This window comes from Lepidochelys kempii, chromosome 21 (assembly GCF_965140265.1).
Source record: "Lepidochelys kempii isolate rLepKem1 chromosome 21, rLepKem1.hap2, whole genome shotgun sequence".
NCBI classification, from domain to species: Eukaryota; Metazoa; Chordata; order Testudines; family Cheloniidae; genus Lepidochelys; species Lepidochelys kempii.
In genome coordinates this window covers 3,199,916-3,225,827 of record NC_133276.1, presented here as the reverse complement: position 1 = coordinate 3,225,827, position 25,912 = coordinate 3,199,916, and the positions used below count along the sequence as shown (strand labels likewise).

At 43.4% G+C, this 25,912-nt stretch overlaps 1 protein-coding gene across 12 annotated transcripts in view; it reads right to left on the bottom strand.

The window, feature by feature from the left end:
- The window catches only part of KCND3 (potassium voltage-gated channel subfamily D member 3), a 416,732-nt gene that overhangs the window by 6,853 nt on the left and 383,967 nt on the right, over window positions 1-25,912 (bottom strand). For 11 of the 12 annotated variants that reach the window (XR_012155846.1, XM_073320252.1, XM_073320245.1 and 8 more), the window contains 4 exons: window positions 18,428-18,529; window positions 8,180-8,272; window positions 3,905-3,961; window positions 2,500-2,747 (listed from right to left, as the gene is read on the bottom strand). Coding sequence is in view for 11 of the 12 variants with exons in the window: in XM_073320252.1 (XP_073176353.1) it covers window positions 2,500-2,747; window positions 3,905-3,961; window positions 8,180-8,272; window positions 18,428-18,529 (500 nt within the window). In the remaining variant the exon portion in view is untranslated. The remainder of the gene's footprint in view (window positions 1-2,499; window positions 2,748-3,904; window positions 3,962-8,179; window positions 8,273-18,427; window positions 18,530-25,912) is intronic. The other variant, XM_073320253.1, reaches the window with a different exon arrangement.

Genomic DNA, 25,912 nt, shown 5'->3' with positions numbered 1-25,912 from the left:
CTGCAGGAGTCCTCAGTTACCAGCCGAACAGGCTTGCTTTAAACACAGGGCTTGTCCTTTCAAAATATAAAGGGTTCCCTGTTGGAAAGTCACCGCTGTTGTTATTACAGGTTGACTCACTAACAGACTCTGTCCTAATGTCTCAAGTGTCTGGGTACTTCTGTGTGACAAGGTGGGTCAGGTAATGTGTCTTAATGGGCCAACTTCTGGTGGCAAGAGAGACGAGCTTTCGAGCCACACTGAGCTCTGCGTCAGGCCTGGGAAATGTACTCCCGGCCCCACAGCTAAATACAAGGTGGAACAGCTTGTTTAGCATAAGTAGTTAGCACATATTGTAAGGGAACACTCAAGGTAGAGTGGCCTGTTATAACACCTCTGCAGTTATAGGAAAAAAGAAGTGTGGGGCTAAAGCCATCCAGTGTCGGTAACCCACTAACCCCACCCACACTGTCTACCCTGCCACTTGCATCGGTGTAACTTAGGTCGCTCACAGGTGTGAACAGGCCACTCCTGAGCAACGTCAGTTACACCGACCTAACTGCTGGTGCGGACAGTGCTCTGCCCGTGGGAGAGCTGCTCCCGCCCACAGAGCTGCTGCCGCTCGTTGTGGCTGGGTTAATTAAGTTGGCGGGAGAGCTCTCTCCCGTCGGCTTAGAGCAGCTACGCTAGAGAGCTTCCAGGGGTGCCACTGCGTCGGTGCAGCTCTGCCGCTGTCAGCTCTCTTGCGTAGCCACAGTCGCAGCTGAAGAGGTTAAGGCAGAGTTTCCAAAACCTTAGAAAACTGAGCCCTGCATCAGGAAAATTAAAAGAATCCCCAGTCCCTCCTTCTCACTGCAGCCTCTCCATGTGTTCTTAAAGCCCAACCCGCCATGAGCGGCTGCTCCCAGTAGAGAGTGCAGATCTTCGTAATAGCTCTGTCACTGCTCATCTGTAACAGTTTTGACATTTAAAATGTCATAACTGGAATTGGTTTGAGCACCCACTGAAATGAACAGAGCAGTTCATACGCTTCAGAGCTTTTGTTTCAGGCTTGCTGCAGACTCGGGCAGATGTTGATTACACTTGGATAACCTTTTCAAGGTTTTCTTTAAAACCATAATAGCTGGATATGTACTTTTTTTTTTTTTTAATGGAAGATTGTAGGAAACAACGGAGAGGCCTGTCCGTTCCTCCAGTCTAATCCTTTCTGTCCCCCAAGGGGATACCCCCACCCTTTGGGAAATACTGAGCTAATGCCTGAAAGGGCCATGGGGAATGAACTCCCTCACTATTCCCTTTCTCATTCCCATTCTCATACATTATACTTCACTTAAACACCTTGCTGAATCATGTTACTGGTGCAGAATAGCTGCATCCTCCTTGCCCCAGAGGCAGCTGCATTTCTACTGTGGGTAAAATGGATTTTATACATTTTGGAATCAGGGGGAAGGCTGGAGTTACTGTTTCAAATGCAAGTCTTTGCCTCCTCCCCTTTTCCAAAGCTCCCTAATGCACAAGAAGAAAAGGAGTACTTGTGGTACCTTAGAGACTAACCAATTTATTTGAGCATAAGCTTTGCTGAGCTACAGCTCACTTCATCGGATGCATACTGTGGAAAGTACGGAAGATCTTTTTATACACACAAAGCATGAAAAAATGGGTGTTATAAAAAGATCTTCTGTACTTTCCACAGTATGCATCCGATGAAGTGAGCTGTAGCTCACGAAAGCTTATGCTCAAATAAATTGGTTAGTCTCTAAGGTGCCACAAGTACTCCTTTTCTTTTTGCGAATACAGACTAACACGGTTGTTACTGTGAAACCTAATGCACAAGAAGTTTGGCTGGGCACAGGGCGAGGACTTCAGAAGTTCATTCAACTACTATGATGGTGATGCCTCGATTATGCACTAAATTATGTTTGAAAGGAGAGTCCATTTGAAAATCCTCTATTGAAAGAGAGATCTTGCTTCACTGATGTTACTAATCACACATTAGACTCGCACAACTCAACCCATTCTGTACTTTATGCAGCACATACAGATTGCCTGGCACCGATGCTGTCTGGCATCGCTCATGACCGAGCACACAGCTGTGGTCAAGTTGGCAGAAACTGAGAGCTGCCTCCCTCTGGTCAGCCAAAGAAGAGCTGTGCTGAGCTGGGTATTGCCTCCTGCTGGCCTGCAGAAATGGTCCTGCATGAGCTGTAGCAATCTGGTTACAGCTGAGGCTGAACCAAGGGGAGCCTCAGCTGGAAGTCACCTCTCTTGGGTCCAAACTGGCTGGAGAAGAACTGAGCTAGAGCTTGGGTCAGCTTCCTCTGGGACAAGTCCATCGGAGTTGCACATAGCAGCCAGGAGCCACCTCTCCTGGGAGCATGTTAGTAGAACTGGAACTTAGATCATCCCAGGTGGGACCCACTTCTCCTGGGCCGAGTGAGTAGAAACTGCCCCAAACTCATCTCAGATAGACATCACCCTTAGCAGCTTTGCATGCAGCAGTCAGCAGTCAGCTCACTGTACCTTGTTGTAAGTGATGGCTGTTCACTGCACTGGATGTGTATCGTGCTTAGCTCTTGCATGCTCCGCAGGCGAGTGGCTGGCACGTTGGAGTTCGGAAGATGAGTCGTCTTCTTGTTGCGTCGAGAACAACAGGAGGTGGACCCGCCATTGTTACTTGACAATGAGGGGCTGCGAGTGGAGGGGTAATTCTGCATTGAGTTATCCATGCAGTTCTGCTCAAACAGCTGCTCATCTATGAACTCATGGTTCTGGCAGGGAAAAGAACAACAGTGTCACTCTCGCCAGTAGCTACCCTAAGGTGAAAAGGAGGACTTGTGGCACCTTAGTCTCTAAGGTGCCACAAGTCCTCCTTTTCACACAGCTGTTACTCTGAAACCTACCCTAAGGTGGTTCATTTTCAAGAACACCTTTTGCTATTCTTGTGGGAAAGGTCAGCCCCTCAGCTCTCTGCCCCTGTGCCTGAAACAGCTTGCACTAGACAGTTCCCAGATTTAAAAATGCAAACAACAACCGGGAAGGAGATGACTTCATCCCATTACTCATGGCAACCAAGAGAACGTATTTGCTCCCCCACAACAACATGGGAATAAGAGAAGCTGTGGCAGAGGCATAACAGCCTGTCAGGACCAGCTGGCTTACGCATTCCATATCCGTAAATAGTTTGGGCCTCATTTTTCCTTTCACTGACACACCTGTATCTCTGAAGTGACTTTGGTGAAATCTGTGGTGCCTCACTGTTATAAACCTGTGTGGAAAGGAGAGTCAGGCTCACTGTCTTCTTTGTGTTTGGGGCTAAGGCTGTGATGTGTACTGTTTGTGTCAGCAGGACCAATTGGTCATCAAGTTGGAAAGTTTAGGTATGGTGTGCTGGTTAAGCTGATCTCTGAAGGTATGTCACACCTACAGTTCCATTCAAAGCTGGGCTGGCAGCTGAGTTATATGTGGCAGAAATAAAGGTGTCAAGGTGGAAGCTGCCAGTGGGAAGAGTAAGGGGGAGGAAAATGATGATAAAGGGCAGCCTAGAACTTCAAAGTTGGGTAGCCTAGAACTGCAGAGTTGCATGGAAAACTTCAGTGCCTCTTGCACCAATGAGTAGAAGACAGTGTAGGGAAGAACCAAAGTATATACACATCTAGGCGCATACATAAATATTCATAGATGCCTAACATACAAATTTTGCTTTTTACCGAACAGAACTGGAAAAGAAGGAAGGGGGAACTGGAGATAAGGCAGTCATCAATTTTAATTGCAACAGATACTAGGTCTTACAGCGAACAAAGGTATCAGCAAAAAATGAACCACATGCACAAACTCTCAAGAACAGGACCAATAACAAGAAAGGAAACAAACACTCTGGACGTGTTACAGAGATCGTAGAAAACAGATTGAATTAAAAAGGAAATACCTTGATGGTGGAAGTTCGTACAGATAACAGGGGATCATCCACAAGATAGGACAATCCCTACAGGACAACATGCCAACAAAAGATAAAAACACGATTGATTGTCCATTCCCGCATTCCAGAGTTTAGTCCCAGCATTCCATCCATTCAATCTCAGCATTCCATCTGGCACCCCAAGTTTGAATGGGCAATTGAGCCTTTCCTTTACTAAACTCATTTGCTAAATCAGATTAGTCTTTTTCTTTATCTTTCTTTCAACATAGTGTTCTGGAACCTTGCATTTTAATTGTTTGTGTTCTCTTTCTAAAAGAGAGTGGAAGGGCAAGGCAATTTACAGCTGTTTGTTCATTTTTTATTTTATTTATTTATTGAGAGCCAGAAGCAGAGGATAAAACAAATTCTCAGCCACTCAATCAGATCTTGCCCAATTGGGATTGCAGTGTGTCTGGATCAGGGGTTACACAAGCAATGGGGCTGTGTTTTGATTGGCCTTTGTGGAAATATAGAAGGAAGGTTTTGGCTGAAGGATGTGGCTCAAACCAGGCAGCAGCCAGAGAAAGGGTAGGATATGAATGTCAGTGTTCACATCTGGGGTGGGGAACAGAGCTGAAAAATCTTGTGTTAACATAGCAAACAATTTTTTGTTATGATTGTCGGAAGCACCTCGAGGCCACTTTGTCTTTTAACACATCAGATTTGTGGGCCATTCACAGCTGTTAAATTGTAGGACTTTATTCTAGTGACAACTGCAGATACTGTAAAAATAAAGAATGTACTTTTAAAATCCCTCTGTCTAGTTTCAGGAAAGGTGAATTGCCCTTTGAAACGTGTTGGTAACCATGCACATGGATCATTCCTCATTCCATTCCACCTGCAACTTTGAAACATTGCAAAATGACTCTTCAGTGTTTAAGAATTCATATGCTGTGATTTGACATTTTTGCATAATATCTTAATAGATTAAGAATGCCAAGGAAGTACAGGAATTTCAACACAAAAATTGATTGAGCTGTTTTGACTAATGCATTGAGAACCACAATCTAAACATGCTGCATCTGACTCCTTGAATGACAATCTCTTTTTTGAAAACGTTGATACTCCAGGTCAGCAGCACTCAAAGTTCAAGAACTGAACAGCCACTTAATGCTGAGCAGAGTTGCAGAGAGCCAAAAAACCACAATCAAAATAAACCCACCTTAAACAAAATCCTGGTGGTGTTTGCATCATGATTAGAGCTGATCATATGACTACTGTGAAGAGTTTGTTCAACAGTTCAGAGATTCAGAGATTTCCACGGCCAGATGGGACGGGAGGATTGTGATAATTTAGTCTGGCCTCCTGCATAATACAGGCCATAGAACTTCCCCAGAATAATTCCTTTTGAAGTAGAGCAGATCTTTTAAAAAAAACTTATCTTGATTTAAAAAGTGGAAAATGAGGAATCCAGCTTGACCCTTTTTTGTAACTTATTCAAGTTGTTAGTTATCTTCTGTTTCCCCATTACCCAACAAATAATGTATTCAAAATTAACTGTTTTCATTAATCAAACAGTTCTATGCATTTTTTGAAGACACAAAATTATTTTCTTTGCTGTTGTAATGCCAACAGACCCCAGTTGTCAGCAGGCAGGATCGAACCTGGGGCCTCCGAAACTTAGTGCATGAGCCTCAAACCAACTGGCTGCTAGCTAAGGCTGTAGAGCAGACTCAATCATCTACATCTATTTCTCTCATCTCAGTGCTACTAGAAGGGACAGAACACCACACCCAGGAGGTGTGTGGGTTACACTGTTATTCATCAAGTACATTATTTTCAAATAATTATTTTCATGATTTGATCAGCTCTAACTGTGATACGCAAATATGTGACAACATGGCTGACAATCTCATCCTGGTTGGGACAGGCTGGAAAATGTGGGGAAAATGCAGCAAATATTTTGTGGATTTTTTTTTCAGCAGTGTTCATCTAAATTCAAAATTGCAATGACATTTTTGGTCCAAAAATCAAAATTCAGAAAATTTTCAACAGCTGATGCAAATATCTGACTGCAACGGCAGGACAGTTCACCTCACTAGTTTTTGTGGCTCTCTTTGGTTCTACTCAATGCAGTAATGCTTCTATATTCCTGTTCCTAACCCTGCATTGGCACCTCGGCCAAAATAAATTGGGGCCAATACAAAAGAAAATACAAGGAAAATCTTCTGCCCTGCATTCTCCTCTCTCTGCTGCTGTCCCTTTGATCCAGTCGTCTGTTGTTATAATTCATTTTGGGCCAGACGGTATCGCCTTACTCATACTGAATAGCAACTTATATGACAAGCAGTCTCACTGAAATCAGTGGGAGTACTTGTGGAAAAAAGTACAACTCCGGAGCGAGGCTGTCATCATCTGGCCTGAAGTTTGTCTAATGTAGGCCTGAGCCCTGCAACGATTTACAGATGTACTTAACTTTATTCACTGACAGTCAGTAGAACTTGTCACAGTGTGTAAAGTTAAGCATGTGTTAAAGTTAAGCAGGATCCGGACAATAGATGGTGGACGCTTTGGGACAGAGATCTTATCTTTTTATTTTCTGTAAAATACCAGGCAAATTTATGGCACTTTGCAAATAGTGATAACAATCACATGATATGAGCCATATTTGAAATATACTATTTAAAGCTTAAGGGTAAGTACAGAATTCTAAACAATTGAAGAGTCAGGTTGTGAAATATCTGCTTGTAATGTAACATACAGAGTTATCAGAAACACAGGCAAGCTCAGATTTATACTATAAAATGAAACCAACAGTCACTGATATAGTGCGTCAGCACTGGAATGATTAGCCTCATAATTCATCATGATGAGTTTCAGGACCTGTAGGATTTAGTTGCTATAAGTATTTAACCAGTGGTCTTCTTCCAATGCATCTTTGAAACCTATGTGGTGTTATCCTGCTAGGAACCAAACTGAAATTGAGACTATGTATGCAGGTCAGAAATCAAAGTCATATCTGATGGTGGATGCAGATAAGGAAAGGGATACATCTTATCAGGTCTTAACCCACTGGTGTCTTTCCAGAATGGGCCATGATATACAATATAGGCACTATGTCCCTTTACCACAAATCACCAGTGAATATAAAGCTGGAAATGAAATGCACATGAGATAAAGATCTGTTTGCAATTTTTCCAGGAACTTCTGCTTACAGAACTATTTAAAAATTAAAAAATAGCGCTTCCTAGGGTCTTACTCCAGCACCATGCATTGCATGTGTGAAACGTCATGACAGGAGAACCCACTTGACTGGCCTCCAGATGAACTACATGCTCCTTTAAATGAGGCTTGTCAGGAAAGACATGCACAGTGTCACTAAATCACATCAAAAAGGCTCGTCTGCTCCCTTTAAATGGCTCAGTTGTTGTTTTCTCTGGCCTATTTGTGGTAGGGAATATGTGTGGCTTGGAGTTTGCTGGCATCAGCTTCCCACTGTAGCCCTCTTCATGCCAGCAGTTGCATACATCATTGGTAGTGGGTGGGAGCAATGGGTTTAGAGGAACCATAGAATGTCAGGGTTGGAAGGGACCTCAGGAGGTCATCTAGTCCAACCCCCTGTTCAAAGGACGACCAACCCCAATTTTTGCCCCAGATCCCTAAATGGTCCCCTCAAGGATTGAGCTCACAACCCTGGGTTTAGCAGGCCAATGCTCAAACCACTGAGCTATCCCTCCCCCCCATAATATATGCACTTTAACTGCAAGTGTAGCCAAGGACAAACTGAGTTTAGCCCTAATTCAGAAACCATGGTTAGAGCCTACTCCCGCAAATCTGTCTCTTTGGTCATTGCAGGCTGTTTCTCTGCTCTGCAGTGGCTGTTTGCCCTGCAGTCTGTACTGTCATTTGCACCAGTTGCAAAGTGAGTGCCAGGAGGCGGAGAAATGCTACCCGATCAGAAGGATAGTGATTTGCACTGACTGTGCCCTGGTGTAAATGCCTGCACAGGACAATCCATCCCTTTTACACAGATGTACACTGTTAGCATTTTGCACAATGCTTATTTGTGAAGCAATTCACAAAAAGAAAGTGAATCTTTCCCCATATGACATATTCCAGGGAACTTCTGAAATTCAGGACCCATCACTTCACTGACACATATTTTTATCACCAACGGGGATGAGTGTTTGTGAGTGCATGCGTTGGTTTAGAGGAGCATACTGCACCCATGTCCTTTCCAAAGGAAGCCTGGACCCAGGAGCAAAGGATTTAATCAGATTTAGAAAGGGTCCTGTTGCTACTTACAGTTGTTTTTTCCAGGCAGTGCAGCAGGTGGTGATGTTGGCTTTCGATCAGCGAGGTGGATTTGCTGATGTGCTGCTCATCATCACTAGAACCCTAAACAACCAGAGAAAGAAGAATCAGGCTTGAAATCCTGGGGATAAAGGGAACAACCATGTCAGATTGTACAGGGGAGGAGTTGGGGGAAAGGTGACAATTCCAGTGTTGCCAACTTTCATGTTTTTATCATGAGTCTTGGGAGTTGGTGTTTTCCTTAAAGCTCCAGCTCCTGGATTCAGGTCAGAATCTCAGTTTTCATTTTTAAAAAAAGTAAGTTTGTAGCCCTTTGTGGTTATGGAGAAGAGCTTGGAAACATGACCAGAGTGTGGCCTAAAGACCCAGAAAACAGCAGGCAAGGAAAAAGAACTCACAATTTATTATTTTTCAAAAAAGTCATGATGTTTGAAAGCTCAGAATGGCAATGCTACAACTTGCAAAAAGTTTCACCCTAAACCCTACTGCCTCCAAGAAGGGGGTGATTTGCTTGGGAGTGAGGAGTTTGTTAGTCTCCTTTTAAGTCAAGAATGAACCAGTGGCTGGGGTATAATTCAGGAAGCAGGTGGTATGTAGCTTTATGATCCTGTCTCTTGAGTGGGAAATGGTACAAAACATACAATGACCTGAGGTGAAACAGTGAAGACAGGCAGTAGGAAAAAACAGCCCATGACTGGCTTTGTGGGGTGTTACCGAATAGACTGATAGTAGTAGGGGCCAGGATTCCTGGGTTCTGGTCCAAGCTCTAGTAACATCTCTATATCTGTCTTCAGTCTCCTAAAATGGAACTGATGTGTATCTGCTCTCTAGTGATATGGTAAGGCTTCTGTGTGGGGGCTAAGTGCCATTATGGTTTCAATGAGAGCTGTTAGTGTCTGGTATTTCATAGGATCAAGCCCTTTGTTTGAAAAGCAGCTTGAATAAAAGGCACTGGAGATGTGCAAATTATTATTATTAATAAATCATCACTATTAGTAGAAGTGAAGTAGATTTTACTGGGGAACATGTAGCATTGGCACGAGAGATTTGATCAGAGGGAATTAGCAGCACCCCCTCAAAAGAAAAAGCCCTGTTTTCTGAGGGTGTCTGTGGGGGTTGTGACTTTTATTAATTAGGATTATATTATTGATTATTATTTGTATTGTGGTAGTACCTAGGAATCCCAGTCATGGATCACAGCCCCAGCGGGCTAGGCGCTGTACAATAATTGTCCCAAAGAGTTTACACTCTAAGTCAGACAGCCGGGTGGGTTTCCTGAGTTAAAATTCCCTGTCAGAGTCATTAGATTCAGCTCAGGCAGGCATTCCCAGCTGGGCTGGAATCATGCGCAGCTGAGATGCATTAGGCTCAGAACCTTTAAAAGACCTTGGCTGTTAGCAAGCAAAACAAAAAGGACAGGCAGTATCAGACAGGTTTAATCATTGGGCTGAATTTTGGGGGCAGGTGAGTGGTAAGTATTCAAGCCATATAAAAGAAAAATTACTTGAGATGGGTGTGTGTGTGTGCGTTCGTTCGTTCGTTCGTTCTTTCTTTCTTTCTTTTGACTTCACAAGAAACCTTTGCAGTAAAGCAGGGACCCCACAGAAAGTTTTTTGCTTAATCTTGTCTTCCTGAGAAGTTTTGTCCAAGCTGCTGAGAGCCTGGCCTCCCAAATCATGATCAGGTAGGAGAAGGAATGCTACCTGCAAATTGCTCTGTTCTTACTCTCCTCTAAGCCCCTAACTGGGTGCGGGTTTCATGCTGCTGATGAATGGTCTTTCGTGAGGGACACAGATCGTAGGCATAAGACAAACTGAAAGCCTAGCTCTGTAATGAGGATGGCCCTATCTACTACAAATAACAAATCCAAATGGGGAATGTGAAATCCAAAAGAGCTGCAGTACAGTATATGCATAATAATACTCAGCACTTTGACGAAGCTTATTGTCTTCAAAGGTCTGTACCAGCTAACCCCAATGCCACCATTCTGATAGAGATCAGTACTAATATCTCTATGGGGAAACTGATGCATAGAAAGGTAAAATGACTTGCCCGAGGGGATAGTGGAAGCCAGCTTCAGAGCTGGGAGTAGAACTCAGATGTTCCTCTTGCCTATGCCTGTCTGCTGACCATCAGACCATGATGTTGTTGTTATTATTGCTTCTCTTGCCATTATGTATGGACTCTAGAGAGGGATCAGAGCCCCCTTGTGCTAGGCACCCTACAACCAACCAACCAACCCCAGAGAGCTCAGAGTCTAATCTTTCATTATTCTTACAATTGAGTCATTCAGCAGAAAGATATTAGATCCATTTAATTATATATAAACATTAGTTACTTAAATTCACTATTTACATGATTTTTTTGGTCAGGTAAGGAAGGACGATGTCTGAAAGCACTCTGTTGCTTGCTCAATGTTGTAAATATCTAATTAAAGAAAATAAATATGCTCTAAGATCTCTCTGGAGCCCCATGAAACTGGGCAGAGATTAAACACACATACGAGAGAGGATTTCCAATAAGCACATTTTTTGAGTGCCACAGTCAAGGTTTATTTATCACAGTATGTAAACCCGTGAATCTGCTGTTTCTCCGTGTCTTATACAAATGCCTGTTTCTCAGAGTATTGCATGCATCATTCACTTCTCAATTTGAAAATCGGATATGCTCCAGAAATGGGAAGAAAGAAGCTAAGAAGAAGCTGTTTGGCAAGTCTCTCTGCTGTTCCAAAACAAGGATTATTTTAGTTCTTCCATTCCATAGTTGCAGTTTTAAGAGCTACTTTGCTAAGCATTTTTTCTTTAAACCAACTGACCCTGAAATCCACCCCAATTTCATGGCCTGTTTTCTGCGATCATACTCATTAATCTTTGTGTGTATTCAGTGGCTAAAATTTTCAGACAATTAGACACATTAAAATGACAATTAAATGTTTGCAAGTGACCCCCTTAAGCTCCTTAGGTGTTTCAGCAGTAGATGCCTGGGAGAGAGACTCCTCTGCGATGCTCGAAGCTGAAAGATAAAAGTTGACACGTGTGCCTTGCATACCTGTTTCTGGCACATAACAGCAGTATCCAAAAGTTTGAGAAAGAAAATGGGTGGAATGGGATAGAAAGCAGAACATTTTAACATAGGCATCTACCGGCTGGCTTCATCTAGGGCTGTTAAAGGGTTTAAATCAGTTGTGTTTAACTCAGCTGATGGCCAACATACCTAAGTGGATCCTGTGATATATTGAGCATTTGGCTGCATCTTTGAAACCACACCCAGGATCGTACTGTGATGTCTAACTTGGCATTTCTGAAAATCGGGTAAATTGACTGATGCTAAACCAGAGGCATCTCAGGGCATAATTCGGGGTCACGGAGTGCACACACTATTTATAGACTGATACAAGGGAATCTCTCCTAGGTAGGAGGCAGTTACACTTTGTTGCCTTGAAACCTGTTGTGCTGGGACATTTCCAGAAGGTATTTTCAGGGTTGGGCTAAAAACCACCTGAACAGTTTAGGTTTTTCTTTCTTACCCAGGTCAACTAACACGGCAAATAGGTCCTGTGCAAAGCCTGCAGAGGTCACTAGCGAACCCTCTCCGCACTGAGATGGAGAGAAGGAATAGAAACTGAGAAGAACTTTGCATGTGAATATCTCCTGTGGAGGACACCTGATGTGATAAAGCAAATGCAGCAGTATAAAGCTAAATCTCACTTAAAAGAAGAAAGGAACAGACCATTGCAACAAACGGCTTTAAGTAACATGAATCTCTCTGAGAACCAGAGGTGCTTTGTAGCATGAATATAGAAACAAACTGACCTGAAGGTTTATTGCATTGATCCAGGACATCTGTGCAGAGAGATTTGCATGCTTTTTCACAGAAATCAGTAACGGTTGGACAGTCAGGATATTCGTGTTAAAAAGCCATTTGCAACAGCAACATGAGAAAAAGTCATAAATGGGCAGTGACACATGATTATTTTGTGATGAGGGGGCAGGACCCATTTATTTCTGCTCCCAGGAACTCACAGGTTATTGACTTGTAGCAGTAGCTGTATTGGGGGGAAGGATAGTTTTGTGGTTAAAGCATTAGTATGGGTCATCGTCAAGTCTGGTGTCTCTCTACTGTTTTTGTCTGGCTCCAAAGCTAAAGTGGACACATTTTAAACCGCATGGAGAGGCAACATGCTGCAACACGCCTACTGCAGGGACTGCCACAGACTGTTACAGGTGCCTTTACCCTGCTTTGCACAGGTCCTGAATGTGTTGCATGAGATAAATTTGCCAGATGCTATAGAAATTTAAGGATGGAAACTCGATCATTGGCACCCTGAGTAAAGGCAGACATCTGTCACTTCCTGCAGAATACCCAGCACTTTAGAAATCCACAGGAAATCAGCCGACACCTAACACAGCTAGTGAAACATTGCTCTAACTGCAAGAAGAAAACCGATTGCCCAAATAGCAGCAGGCTCCAACTCGTTGGAATTCTACATACTATGTGAAGAACAGGGGTACAGAACAACAAAATGCTTAACATGAGTATATCAGAAAGCAGCCAATAGGAAAGAGACACTGTCCTTGCTTCCAACCATTGAAATCGTACTATATTAACTTGCCACCCCTCCTCTGCCCATGCCAACTGATCACTTAGGAAAGTAGCATCAATGATGCAAGCTCAGGTTAGGCAGGAGCTCGTTCCCACTTACCAGGTCCCTGCATGTTGTGCTGGAGAGCAAATATGAATGGAATTTGAAAGCCAAGGAAACAAGGCTTCATTGGCTCTGGTAGAAGACCTAAATTCCACGGTAGAATACATAGTGTTGGCAACTTCTCTCCTCTCCCTCCCTCTCCCCCGGAGGGCAGACTTGAAACGTATGGAAACACAGATCGTGGGATGAATATTATTAGAAATAAATAGTACCGAGGGTCAGACTCCTGCCTTATCTTCCTTGCTCCTGCTTTTCCTCCAGCTCGGTACGTTCAGAAACAGACACTGAATTTCTGGCACATCTCAACATGCAAAAAAGAGTGGGGAAACAGAAGATAATAACAGCTGGAGCAACAAATGCATATAGACAGTCTGAGCACACAAATGCCTGGCAGTGGCTGTTCTATCCAGAAGCGCATTCCAGGAGAGAATGATACCTGCGTTGCTCCATGCAAAGGCAATCTGGGTTCATTAGAAGAAAAATCTGTCTGTAATGAAAAGCCCAGGAGAGTGTCAAGAATTTGATCTGGGATCCTACCTCTTCAAGCTTCTGGGGAAAATGATACAAGCTACCACCCCCAGTTTGCACTTGAAAGGCACACACTGAACTGCTGGTGTCCTTGTGGAAGACTTGCTTCCTGTGTGTGGCATCCAGCTTCACAAATCTGAAGAACTCCATGGGTTGTCTTATCTCTTACGCTTGGTGTTTCAGTGAACAAAGTTGGACAGAGTTGAGTACAGAGGGACTGGCACAGAAGCTAATTTTAGTCTTTCCATGTGGATGATTCTGCCCTTTATCAATATTGTGGCTGCAGAGGGTTCTTGGTTGTAAGAAGAGACAGATCTCAAAACCGTCTTGTTTCAAAATACAGACCTCCTATCATTTCAACAAGAAGTGAATCATGTCTACACGACCACTTTTGGTGGTATAACTTGTGTCATGCATGTGAAGAAACACCCACCTGAGCAACGTAAATTACACCGACATAAGCACCGGTGTGGACAGTGCTACATTGGCAGGAGAGCTCTCTCCCATCAGCATAGGGTGGCTACACAAGCGATCTTACAGCAGCACAGCTGTAAGGTGTTAATGGCAAGAGGAGATTAAGGCTCACGTATGCTGTGTAGGCTGCAGCCACTACAAGGTACATGCCCATCAACACTTGAACATGTCTAATGTTCCATCTATTAACACTGCATCACTTGCTCCCATAAATGAAAGGATACAAAACCTGCCTATTCAGTGTCTGCATGGCAAATACAAAATGCTTCAAACCCACATTTCACTGAAGGAAAAGTCGATGCCGCCTTTAGGGAATGAATATTCTCTCCATACTGCTCTCCTTTGATCATCCCTCCTCCTCCTCTTTTGCTCTTTACACTGCCAAGCTCTAAGCTGAAGACACATGGCTTGATTCTCCCCGCACATAAGCTGGCGTAAATCAGGAGTAACTCCACTGGTGTGAGAGGAGAATCAGACCCATGTTTCGACATGCCCCAAAGCCCTCAGGATGCTGTCCATTCAGTCAGAATGGTAGCTGTGGTAGTTATTTCCTTGGATAACCCCTCAGAACTGCAGATAATGTATTTTGGGACCCATAAGTCCTAATGCTTCCATTCTGGCTCATCTCACACTGTTACTATTGGGCATTTACAAAACAATTATATATTGATTACATAGTAGTAAACAATGAAAATTCCATGCTAATTGCTAATAAGGACTACATAGTAATTACACTTGGAATTATTGCTAAATCTAAGGCAGTCTTGTCACTAGATATACACATGAAAGTTCCATTAATATTGATGCAAGTTCTGGGCCTGCTTCAAGAATAGGACATATAACCAAGTGTAGCTACTATGTAACTAATGCTCATTTGCCCATGAGAGTATACCCAGTAGCCAGGAACCAAAATATTATCTAACACACCAACTACAAAAGATAGATTCCTTTCTTCTGTACATTTTAAAATAATCTGAGACTGGCAAATCACTGGCCAGATTCTGCCACTGTCCCTCACAGTTGTCACAACATCTGCAGTAGCCACAAAGCCAAAAAAAGAAAAAGAACCCTTTCCTAACTCATTTTGGGCAAAAGCCAGAAATGAACCTAGGAGCCAATTATTGCTCTCAAGCTAATATGTTCTGGACTTTTGCATCTGTGTCCCAGTAGCCATTTTTGAGCTGCCTGGCAGATTGGCTTGGTTGAAAGAGAAGTGATGGGATTCACGTTGGGGAGACAGGCTGGAAAATCAAGTGAGGGCCACACATATGTGCTGAGCTGCCATGGCATTTTTAAATAGTACAATTAAAAGACCATCAAAACCCAGGGCATGATTTAAATTTTCAGTGTAACTGTGCATGTTGCCTCCTGATGAAATAACAGAATCTTATTAACACATCTGAGCTGGTTCTCCGAGTCCCTGGCCACGTCGTAACCATTCTGTGCCTCCTTCAAAAGTTTCACAGTTTGATTGGCAAGCCATGTTTACAGTACGTGCTAAAAAAAAAAATGCAACCAGCTGAGAAGGTTTAATGCTCATTTTCAGAAGGCCTCACTGACATTAGGGGCTGGGGACCTTTGCCGTGTAAGAGAGAAACTGCCTGCAATAGAACCGAAGGCTCGTGAGTGGTGAATTGGATTCTGACATGGATGGTCACTAGGCTGAGGTGACAAAATTCCCCATGTCCTGTTCAGCTGGGCTGGGTTTTGACAAACATGGAAAAAGAGAACCTAGCTCTCAGATTTGCTTAGTGCTTCCAGAGCCATTTTCATCCAGAGAGCTCAGTGCCATATACAAAGGGTGGTAAATATCATATGTTGCCCCTGAGAGGTGGGGAAATGAAATGACACAGTGAGTCAGTGACAGAGCCCAGTTCTTGTGCATCCCAATCTAGTGTCTGGTGCAATGTGCCTCTTTGGAATCAGTTTGAAAAGACGACATGGCAACTGAGGGTCAGATTCTTCAGCTCTTACTCCCCTTGAGTAGCATCCTTCCTCTGTAAGTAATCTCACTGAACCAGTGGAGCTACGGGCAGAATTAAGGGGCTGCATAGCATGTGCCCAGCCTAAAGGGCATCATGATTCCTATGTCTGTGATCCAGCCCTCCCTCAACTCAAATGGCAGTTGGATTGAGTGCGCAATGCAGAGACATTGCAGGCCAAATCTTGAAGCCCTGTCTCCACTTTTACAGTGGCAAGTGTTCCATCTGACTTGGCAAGAACTGAGTAAAAATGAAGGGTTCATACCTGCAAACACTCACTGCCTTGAATGTTCCCATTAAGCAGCACCAGGCAGAGTAGTAAGTGTTTGCAGGATTAGGTCCAGAGTATGGATGCATGAACACAGCATTAGGCAGCTCTCAAGGCTCAGTTATGCAATTTCTGTTCTCCGTGTGCACCAAGGACTGATTTATTTGAAATTAAACCCACGAAATGTGTTAATTCCTGCTCAGATCTTGAGCAGGCTTTAATGTACCAACCTTCTCTCATTTTCACTGATTCTGCCGAGCAATCTGACTCACTTAAAACTTTCCTTCCTCATGAATAGCTAATACTAGCCTTCAGATATCTTGCTATTAAAAATAAAACCATCGAGCTGCACAGAACAGGAGCTGTGACACATTTTCTTCTCCTGCTGGACAGTCTTTGGGTCCTCCTTCCTGCAATCCAGTAATTGTGAGCCTGTAATAATTTCAGGGCTAATGGTTCCAGGAATCCCACCGCAGCTCCTGATCTCATGCTAGTGACGCACGATCTCTGCAAGTGCTGGCTTTTTCTACTCACAAGCTCCTCCTGATGGTGACGTAGCTACAGAAAAGCAGCATTGCCAAACCCAACTGTTCCAAAGTCATGAGATTTTGGGAAATAATAAATGTTTGGTTCTTTTTATTTGCCTACTAACGTTTGAGTCTTTAGTGTTCATGTTTTGTAGCTTTTCTTTGCAACCAGAAGGGCTAGAAGCTTATTTTTTTAAAAGAAACTGAGATTCTGATGTAGTCACCTGACTCCAGGAGTTGGGGGTGTAGCAAAAACACTGAATTGCAAGATATGCAGTAAAATCACAAGAGTTGCCAACGCTGGAGGAAATGACATAATTTGTGTGTGTGTGTCAGTTTGGAGGCCACTTCCTGGTGTATTTAGAGTATTATAGTGTGAGAATAAATACGATGTGTGATTTTCCAGAGACAGCAGATCCTTGCTGATACACCCTGACCAAGAGAGCCATTAGTGAGAGAGTAAAAGACAGAACCTAAGCTAGACTTTGACTTGGACTGCATGCAATGCAGGGCAGTTGGAATCCCATTTAAACCCTCTACAGGTGAGCTAGAGCTGCAGTGTAGGAGTCAACAGGTGTGGCTGACTTCCTTAGTGCCCTCTGCCCAAGACCGGGTGGCGGGGGAGAGGGGGAGGGAGTAGGTTCTGTCTCCCACTAGTGAGCTGTCTTGCCAGCAGCAAATCACTAGCCCCACCACCAGAGTGAGGCGGAAGTATTAAGGAATCGGGCCCCAAAGAGGTATCTCTGAATCACACTGCCTCCCAGGACCGCTCCTGGTATGGTGCGGCTTTCAAGCCACCTGTGGTTCAGGGCTGAGCTGAAAGGTCAAGCACCCTCAACTCATGTCAAGGGCAAAAGGTGCTGACAGCAGCTGGCCCCTTGCAGGGTCAAGCCCCTGGGGAACAAATTTTTTTTTTGTAACTAATCAAGAATAATGCATTACCAGAAATCTTGTCCATTTTTGGAGGCGGGGGGCAGCTGTGGGTATGAATGGCTTGTGATATATCAGAGCATGCTGGTGAGTGTTCCACAGAATATTTTGGTAAATTATTGAAGCTGGTGGATTGCAATATGAAAACTCACTACAGGGCTGTCTCTTTGCTGAGAAATGGGTGAGAGTGAGTCCATTTTGTGTGTGTGTGTGTGTGCAAGTGTGCACATGCACAGGTATTGGGTTGTGCGTCATCCAGTCTATGGATTAGTAAAGTAGAAATTAGCGAGGTTTTTACTGAGCTCTTTGTGCACAGCATGGCACTTTGTAATAAGGTATTGCACACTTGTGAGGATATAGAGATTTGGAAACAAGCAACTCCTTATTAAAGATGACAGAAATGTATGGTAGGGCCAGATCCTCACCTCATATAAATGGGGACAGCTCCAATGACTTCAACACACAGAGAGCTTCAATGGAGCTATGCTGACTTACACCATCTGAGGATCTGGTCCATTAATGCTCTTTGTCATTTCTGTCTTTGTTAGAAAGATGGATCCTTTCCTAGCTCAAGAAAGAGCCCCAGAAAGTCCCTCCCTCCCTCTCCAATTTTGCAGCTGAATTCCAGCTGTCTCTACAGATAGCATACCCAGTAAATTGTAGTGTAATTATAGTGTAGCACAACTCAACATGTGAGGCTGTCACACTGAATAACAAGCAATTAGGTGTGTCTTTGTGGTGGGGGAAACAACCAAAACAGGGTTTGACTGGGATGGAGAACTTTTCAAACTCCACTGTGAAAGGGATTATTTTCTCTGCACGTACCGTGAGCTCCAAGGCTGCGTTCAGCAGGCCATTGCGTTTGCTGTGAAGATAAGCGCTGGAACTGCCTGTTTTAGCCACTCGTATCCGTGCAAGCCGGGCTTTCTGTGAAGAGAAGCAAGATTTATTGACATATTTTTACTTTTACACACCAAGCCAATTGTTCCACCTCTACTAAAATAGGGGGAAAGAAAATACAAAGTTTTCATCGAACCTGAAAAATCAGCGAGATGAAAATACAAGGAATTTATGGCTAGGGGAAGATCAGCACAACCTTTGCACTTCCTACCTGCAACCCAGTTTTAAAACTCAATTGATGGAGATTAAGGAAATCTGATGACTCAAGACATTACCAGAGCTGGGATGATTTAGCTGGGGATTGGTCCTGCTTTGAGCAGGGGGTTGGACTAGATGACCTCCTGAAGTCCCTTCCAACCCTGATATTCTATGATTCTATGACCTCTCACAGCCCATCGGTGGCCTCCCCTTAATGAGTAGGTGGCTACCTACTCAAAAGTGCACAGTGATATTTTTGGGTATCTCCATATTTTGCGTGTCCAACTAGAGACACCCATCTCTCACATGTTTCTTGCCTCTGACATGGGAGGATTGTGTTACATGCATGTGTGTGTATATATAGCTTATCATGTGAGACTCAGATGTGTGTGTGACAGAGAAAGAGAGAGAGAGATTTCAATAATTGATACAGATTGTGCACACACCTCCTCTATGCCCCGTTTCTCCCACTTGCTTGCACGTGAAATCCCTCTGTGATGCCTTGTCTTCTAGACTGTAAACACTTTGTGGCATGGAGAGTCATTTACGATATGTTTGTGCAGCACCTAGCACAATAAGGCCCTATATGGTGGAGGACTGTAGGTGTAACTACGATACAAATGGTTAACAATAGGAGACAAGAAGGATATATAATAGGGCAGATCACTAACTTGCCCCACCTATGAGCTGATTGGCATAGATTAATAATTGGAAATATCTATCTATCTCTTATTCTCTCCTTGGAGACTGTAAAAAACACCTTGTTTGTTCCTTCTCTTCTCCTCCAGCAGCAGTGTGTGTTTGTTAACTTGGATATATGGTAACAAGAGCATAATTTTCTCCAGAAAAAAATATGCCCTCCTAGATAGAAATCTCTCTACAGCAACAAATAAGCTATTCGGAAAGAAGGAAAAACATCTATTTACCTAATGTTTGGTTTCTTATAATTAGTTACCCCTGCCTGGCTCGGTCTTTTCTACAGACCCTATAACTTCTAGTTAGAGGACTGAACTAAATGATAGAAAAGTGGTATAGACTAATGTAAGCATATAAAGCTTCTATCATTAAGTGATCAAACAGTTTTTAACTCTTTTAAATTTGTCTATGCAAATACTTCCTCCTTCTCTGTGAAGTGATTTGCTTTTTAAAAATTTATTGTTAATTCAATATTTATACCCAAGCTCCATTAAAGGTAAATACATGAAATAATTACCACTATAACAAATTTATATTAGGTTGTGTTTTAAAATACTGCATAATCTTTTAAATAATACAGAACACTAGGTTTTCTTTTCTGATTAGTGATGGTTAATGGACACAGTGTAGCAAGAGCAAAGCCAAGAGGTAAATATCCATGATGGGTCTATAGCACATAATGATTCCAGAAAGTGTATTACCATATATGCACGAGTGACTCAAGCACTCTGGATTTGAAAGATTTGCTTAACCCAGTGCACTTTAATTCATGCACACAAACAATTTCCCAGGCAAAGACGTGTCCTGGGCACTATTCTGCAACTTCAATTAGGAGACAGAGGCCAGGAGATTCAAAAGTGATTAGTGATTTTGAGCCCCTGCCTTGACACACCTTGCTTTCAGAGGGTGGGTGTTCAGCATGAGCCCATTTGAGCAGCCAAAAATTGAAATTTGTTAGTCTCTAAGGTGCCACAAGTACTCCTTTCCTTTTTCCAAAACCAAGTGTCGCCTTTCTAAATCTTGGCCAGATTTCTTTGGCTCCCAACACCCACTCTTAACACTAAAGCTCAGAGTCGATGGGTGAAATCCCGGATCCACTGAAATCAATGGTAAAACTGCCATTAACTTAGATGGATGGTGGATTTCACCCTGTGTTCTAAGGCAGGCCCTAGGAACATGCAACACAAGCAGGCAGCAGATTAGATCACAATGTGTGTGATCTGACACCATCAGAGCATTTAAAAATGACAAAGAGTGTGTGGGTGAGGTTCTGTGGCCTGCAATATGTAGGAGGTCAGACTAGATGATCATGATGCTCCCTTCTGACTTTAAAGGCTATTAGTCTAAGATGTCCTCTCTTTCTTGTTGTTTTTTCCCTTCCTCACACCCCTTTCCTGTCCTGTTAATAATTTTAATGACTGTAACCATGACAGCTGCACAGCACAGAGTGCTGTAAGTCTTTGCAAGAATTGTCTGACTTGGGAAGGAGAGAGAAGCCAGGAAAACAGGGTAGCTGCTGACCAGCAAACACTGTGCTGAAACACGCTTCTTGATGATGCTACCACAGTTGCCTTGGGGCAAATCTGAATTGGATTTGGGGGTGAGCGTTACTGAGAGCAACAGTTCCACACAACTTGGAAGTGCAATAAACCTCTCTTCCTAGACATGTGGCAGGCATGTTCAGGTGGATATTGCAACTGCTGAGTGAATGCACTGGATCACTAGGCCAGTCATGTTGTACTGAGTCATTGCACCTGCATTCCACAAAGTTATTTCACATACAGTAAACCTGCACACCTCTTTGTACATTTTCCTAGCCTTTCACAATTGATCTAGTGTATCCCTCCCTGGAATTGCACCAGGAGTAACTTTGGCCCATTGATCTCCGTCTTTAAATTGACGATGATTACAGAGGACGTATTTCCTCTTGCTCTTGACAAAATGTCAGTTCCTTTGCTGCAGGAAGTCCAAGAGTCCCCAACAGTTTCTTCTCAGATACAGCACAAAAGGTTCCACCAGCATCTTCTGTTGCTATCATTATCGGTTCAGTTATTTGTTAAAGTGGATTCAGTCTTAAGCTCCTGTGATGAACATTATTCCCTTTGCCTCCAGGCTAGCAGGAGATCAAATATTAATAGCTGTACTCCACACGGAATGTGAATGGTTCATCTCTGAGAATCTGTTCACTCTTCCTCCCTGAAACAGAGCCACAAGCTAACTAAATAATTAAGCCCCATGGCTTTCAGAGTTTGGAACAGATGTTGTTATTTAAAAGATCTTCAGATGGGTATAAAACATTGCTGGGAAAGAATGGTGATTTAAACCTATTTTTGTAGTCTGTGAGCGAGGGAAGGAAATAGTGTCCAAGAGGAGACCATGAAGGACAGTCATGAAGGTTGATATGCTTTTGTGTGCCTGAGTTTATGTATGTGTATGGGGTGAACTTCACCTCTGTGAATAGTTAAAAGGCCTATCTATCACTTATGTCCCATATAAGCCCTACATTTCTTAGGGGTGAGCAGGATGTGGGTCTCTGAACATGATGGAGCATGACCAACGGCTTGGCAAAGACCCTGTACAGACCCTGTGCACAGGAGTGAATTTCACCCCGTTGTCACTTGCAGCCAAATTCTGTGCTGATTTACACCCTGTGCAACCCCACTGACATCTCTCGGCTGTGTTTTCATTAAGCCAAATTGGGACTATGATTCAGGATAGAAACCAGGGCTCACTTGGTGCTGTTACATGGAATTAGGTGAAATGGGCCATTGCAGGTTGATCTGGTGGGCTCAGTCAACCCTGAAACTCAAAGCAAAGTCCAGAGGGTGCAAAATTCATGTGGACAAACTCCTAAAATGCTCATGTGAACAACTGCCAGTCTTCACACAACTCTAGGCAGCCCTACTGTCTCCATCACTGGGTGATGTCCAGTTTGCTGCCGCCTGCCTGAAATTTACAACAAAACCCAGCCTTGTTCCTTTGAGTATCTCACCAGGCACATGAGCAGCCAGGAAATGTAAATGCCCTGACTCTGGCATCCAGCTGAGCTTGATATAGGACCCAGAGATGGGGGCAAGTCCAAGAAGCCTCCTAGCTGCTCTAATCTAGGCAAGCTGGAAAGTCATTGCACTGGCTAGTGGTTGTTGGAGCACAATGAGTTCCAGCCAGGCATCCAGAACAGGCCCTCAGGGGCAGCTTTGTCCCCACTGCATGGACATGGTGCATGGACCAGGATTTAAACCTGCACAACACCAAACAAAATGCACTAAAAGGACCTCCCCAGCCCTGCCATGACCCTCCCCATGCTGCCCACTCCACAGGCAACCCTGAGTTAATGGAAGACCTTACTGTGTGCCCGGAAAGCCAACAGACTTGGGCTCTGTCAGAGCAAGTGGGGAAGTGAATTCCAGGGGCAATGACTTTCCTCTGAGAACACCTTGCACCAGCCCACAGGCATACAGGTCTAGGCTCTTGTTCTGAAATGGACTCTTGCATCCACACAGAACTTCAGCAACTTCAGGGTCAGGGCCCTAGGGATTAAGGTTTGCATTTACATGCAGCTTTTGTCATATCCTATTTTACAGACTGGTGGGCTTGGCTGTGTCATCCCAGACCCACGCTTGGAGGTTGGTCCTTCGATGAGGGAGGGCTCTAGTAGACACAAACAAGTGGAGGATCATGTATTTTGGTTGATCTGCTGCTAATGCCTTTAGGAAGGGTGCATTCCTCCCAGATCTTACCTGCCCTAGTGACTCGCAAAGGGCAAGGCAGGGCATGAGATCACTATTTCTGAATATTGTCTTGGGCACTGTTAGAGCTGAAAAGAAAAGAAAAAAGCAGTCCCCAGTGCGTGTGTGAGAGTGGAGGTGGTAGGAAGAGTTGCTAGGAAACCACAGGAGCTCAACGTGCATATTACCAAATCTGGAAGATAATTCATTCGAAATAATAACAATCATATGACAGCAATTTGCACATTAAGAGCATTAATTTGGCTATCTTAGCCCGCATTTGTCTTAGTGAGGAGACTGAAAGGCGGGTGTCAATAAAGGTGTGGATCCTCTCCCTAGCCTTTGCAGTTTCAAGATGCAATGTGGCAGAATCTAGCAGCATAGAATGAGCAGGGAGGACACTTGGACTTTCCTAAAACATTATGTGTGGGCTGCTCAGATGTCATGGTGATGAGGGGGATATATCTAGATAGACAGACAAACCCTACATTATGGCAATACCCTGGCAGTCACCTTCCTATGCTGTCCATTGGGATCAGTAATGGAATTGTAAGAGGACCTGGAGTACAGCCTGTCCCAAGGCAGAGTATCCCGTCATCTATCTCAACACTCCATCTCTAATCTGTCTAGGCAAGGTGCAAGGAACAGGTGTTATAGGCCAAGAGACACTCGTACCGGATGGCAGGATTAGGAACTACCTATCTGTTGTTGATTTCCATATATTTCTAAGGGAGAGTGATTTTATTGTTGGTTTCTCTGATATTAGTCTCTGATATCATTTCTTACTTGCCAGATTCCTGTGGCCCTCCAGATTTTCTGTGCCCTTGATTTGGAAGATACATTCCTTTTTAGAGTATGGATTGAGGTACAATACGCTGAAGTCTAAAATAAATCTCTTTATAGTACTGGCACAATCAGTTATGTCTTTTGTAACCATCCCAAACAAGCAGAGGATGTCAGGTCTTGTGTGTAAGAGTCCTACGTCCACTCCTGCTCCCGCCCTACTGGGCCAGGAGCTGTTATTAGCATTAGCCAGCCCATCCAATTGTATCAGCTAAAACCACAGTAAGAGCGTTCTTGGCAGAAAACACAAATACACTAGATAATTAACAGCTGCTTCCCATATTTTTTCCTCTAAATAATGAATGGTTTGAATATCTGTAGCCCTCTTGGTGCCTGCTCTAGTGAGTACTGCATTGCACGACTGCACAACACTTTTTTTAAAAAAATCCTTGTATCTGAAAGAAAGCCGCCATCAAAGATAGCTGATTGAAGGCTTTTATGGTTTGGTTTTCTAGTTCCACAGTGCAATATGAAAGCCATTGAGTCAGGGCCAGATTCCCCTCCCCAGTATACAGTAGGGATCTATAGTTCTGCTCCACCGCTCTCTGGAGTAGAGTTTAGGCTTGCACCTGCATTCTAGATAGAAATTCTCGGCTTGCCCTTTGCATATGGAAAAATGTAACAAAGCAGATTAGGGATTTGGAAAGCAGTGGCTCTTGCCACACCCTAGCTACAGTGTCAGAGTAAACGGGAGATGGAAGGAAAGTGCTTTCTTGTTTTCCTCTTGTTATCTTCAACCATCCTTAAAATGGCCTTAGTCTACAACAATATTCAGGTCCCTCATTAACATTGAAACCAAAAGAAATTTATCAAAGACTTCACTTCTCCTACTTAGCTGGAGCCCAGAGTACACATGCAGCCCTGGCGAAATAATGAGCCAGATCCTCAGCTAGGTGTAAATTAGCATAGTGCCAATAACTTCAGCAGAGGGTCTGACCTACTGATTGTTGTCATGGTCCCTTTGCCGCTGGTAAATAGAGCACTGTGCAAAAATAATAAAGAAAGAAGCCAAGGAATTCAAGGAAGCTGCTGCGTTTGCAGCGGAGTGCACACACTGATTACCTGTTCTACTTAGGATGCCGAGAAGCTGACATGACACCTTAAACGAAGCTTGGAAACAAGCTGGACTGCGAAGTTATGAATTGCTCCTGTTACATGCATTGAGAGGAATAATAACTGTTGAAAAAGCAAATGTCCCATGTAATAATAGCCGGTTATTATCATGCCAGTCCTGGATCCAACTTGATGTTGCAACAGGCAGGCAGTGCTGTTATAATGAAGTGATGGAGAGGACAGTGTATTTCCTACAAATCACATTACTGTTGTTCTAACTCTTTTTCTTAGGAAATTTTCCTCTGAACACCTCAAATCTTTACATTAAAACAGCTTTTGAGCCAGGTTTAAATATTCATTCTTTATTGCTTTGGGTGTGCTGTAGTGGAGCTGCATATGGAAATTAAATTGTGTAGAGCTCATTATACTCCTATATAATTCGACAGAGCCACTTAAAGTCAGACCTTTATCTTATTTTGGGTCTCTTCATTGCTTTCCACAGATGAAAGATTCCCCTCCACTCCTCTGTGATTCTTTTAATCTTATTTTACCCTGGACTCTATTAAAGCAACAGATAGTCATATCAAATGCAATGTATCGTTTAATCTTTTCCAACACAGAAGGACATGATTTGCAATCTATTTATAGAACAATACACAGAATATGGAATTCAATGGGCCTCAGCTTATCCACTAAGCATAGAGTGACTGATGAGATAGAAAGATTTGAGTGCATTTAACATATGGAACTTAAACATTCTTCTGCAATTATATGGTGATGTTTCTTGTTTCCTTCAGGGCTACACAAGAACCTTAATAAATCAGGACTGGATTCTGCCATGCATATTTACACTGCATAGTACCTGACTCCTTGAATACTGATATCAATGGGA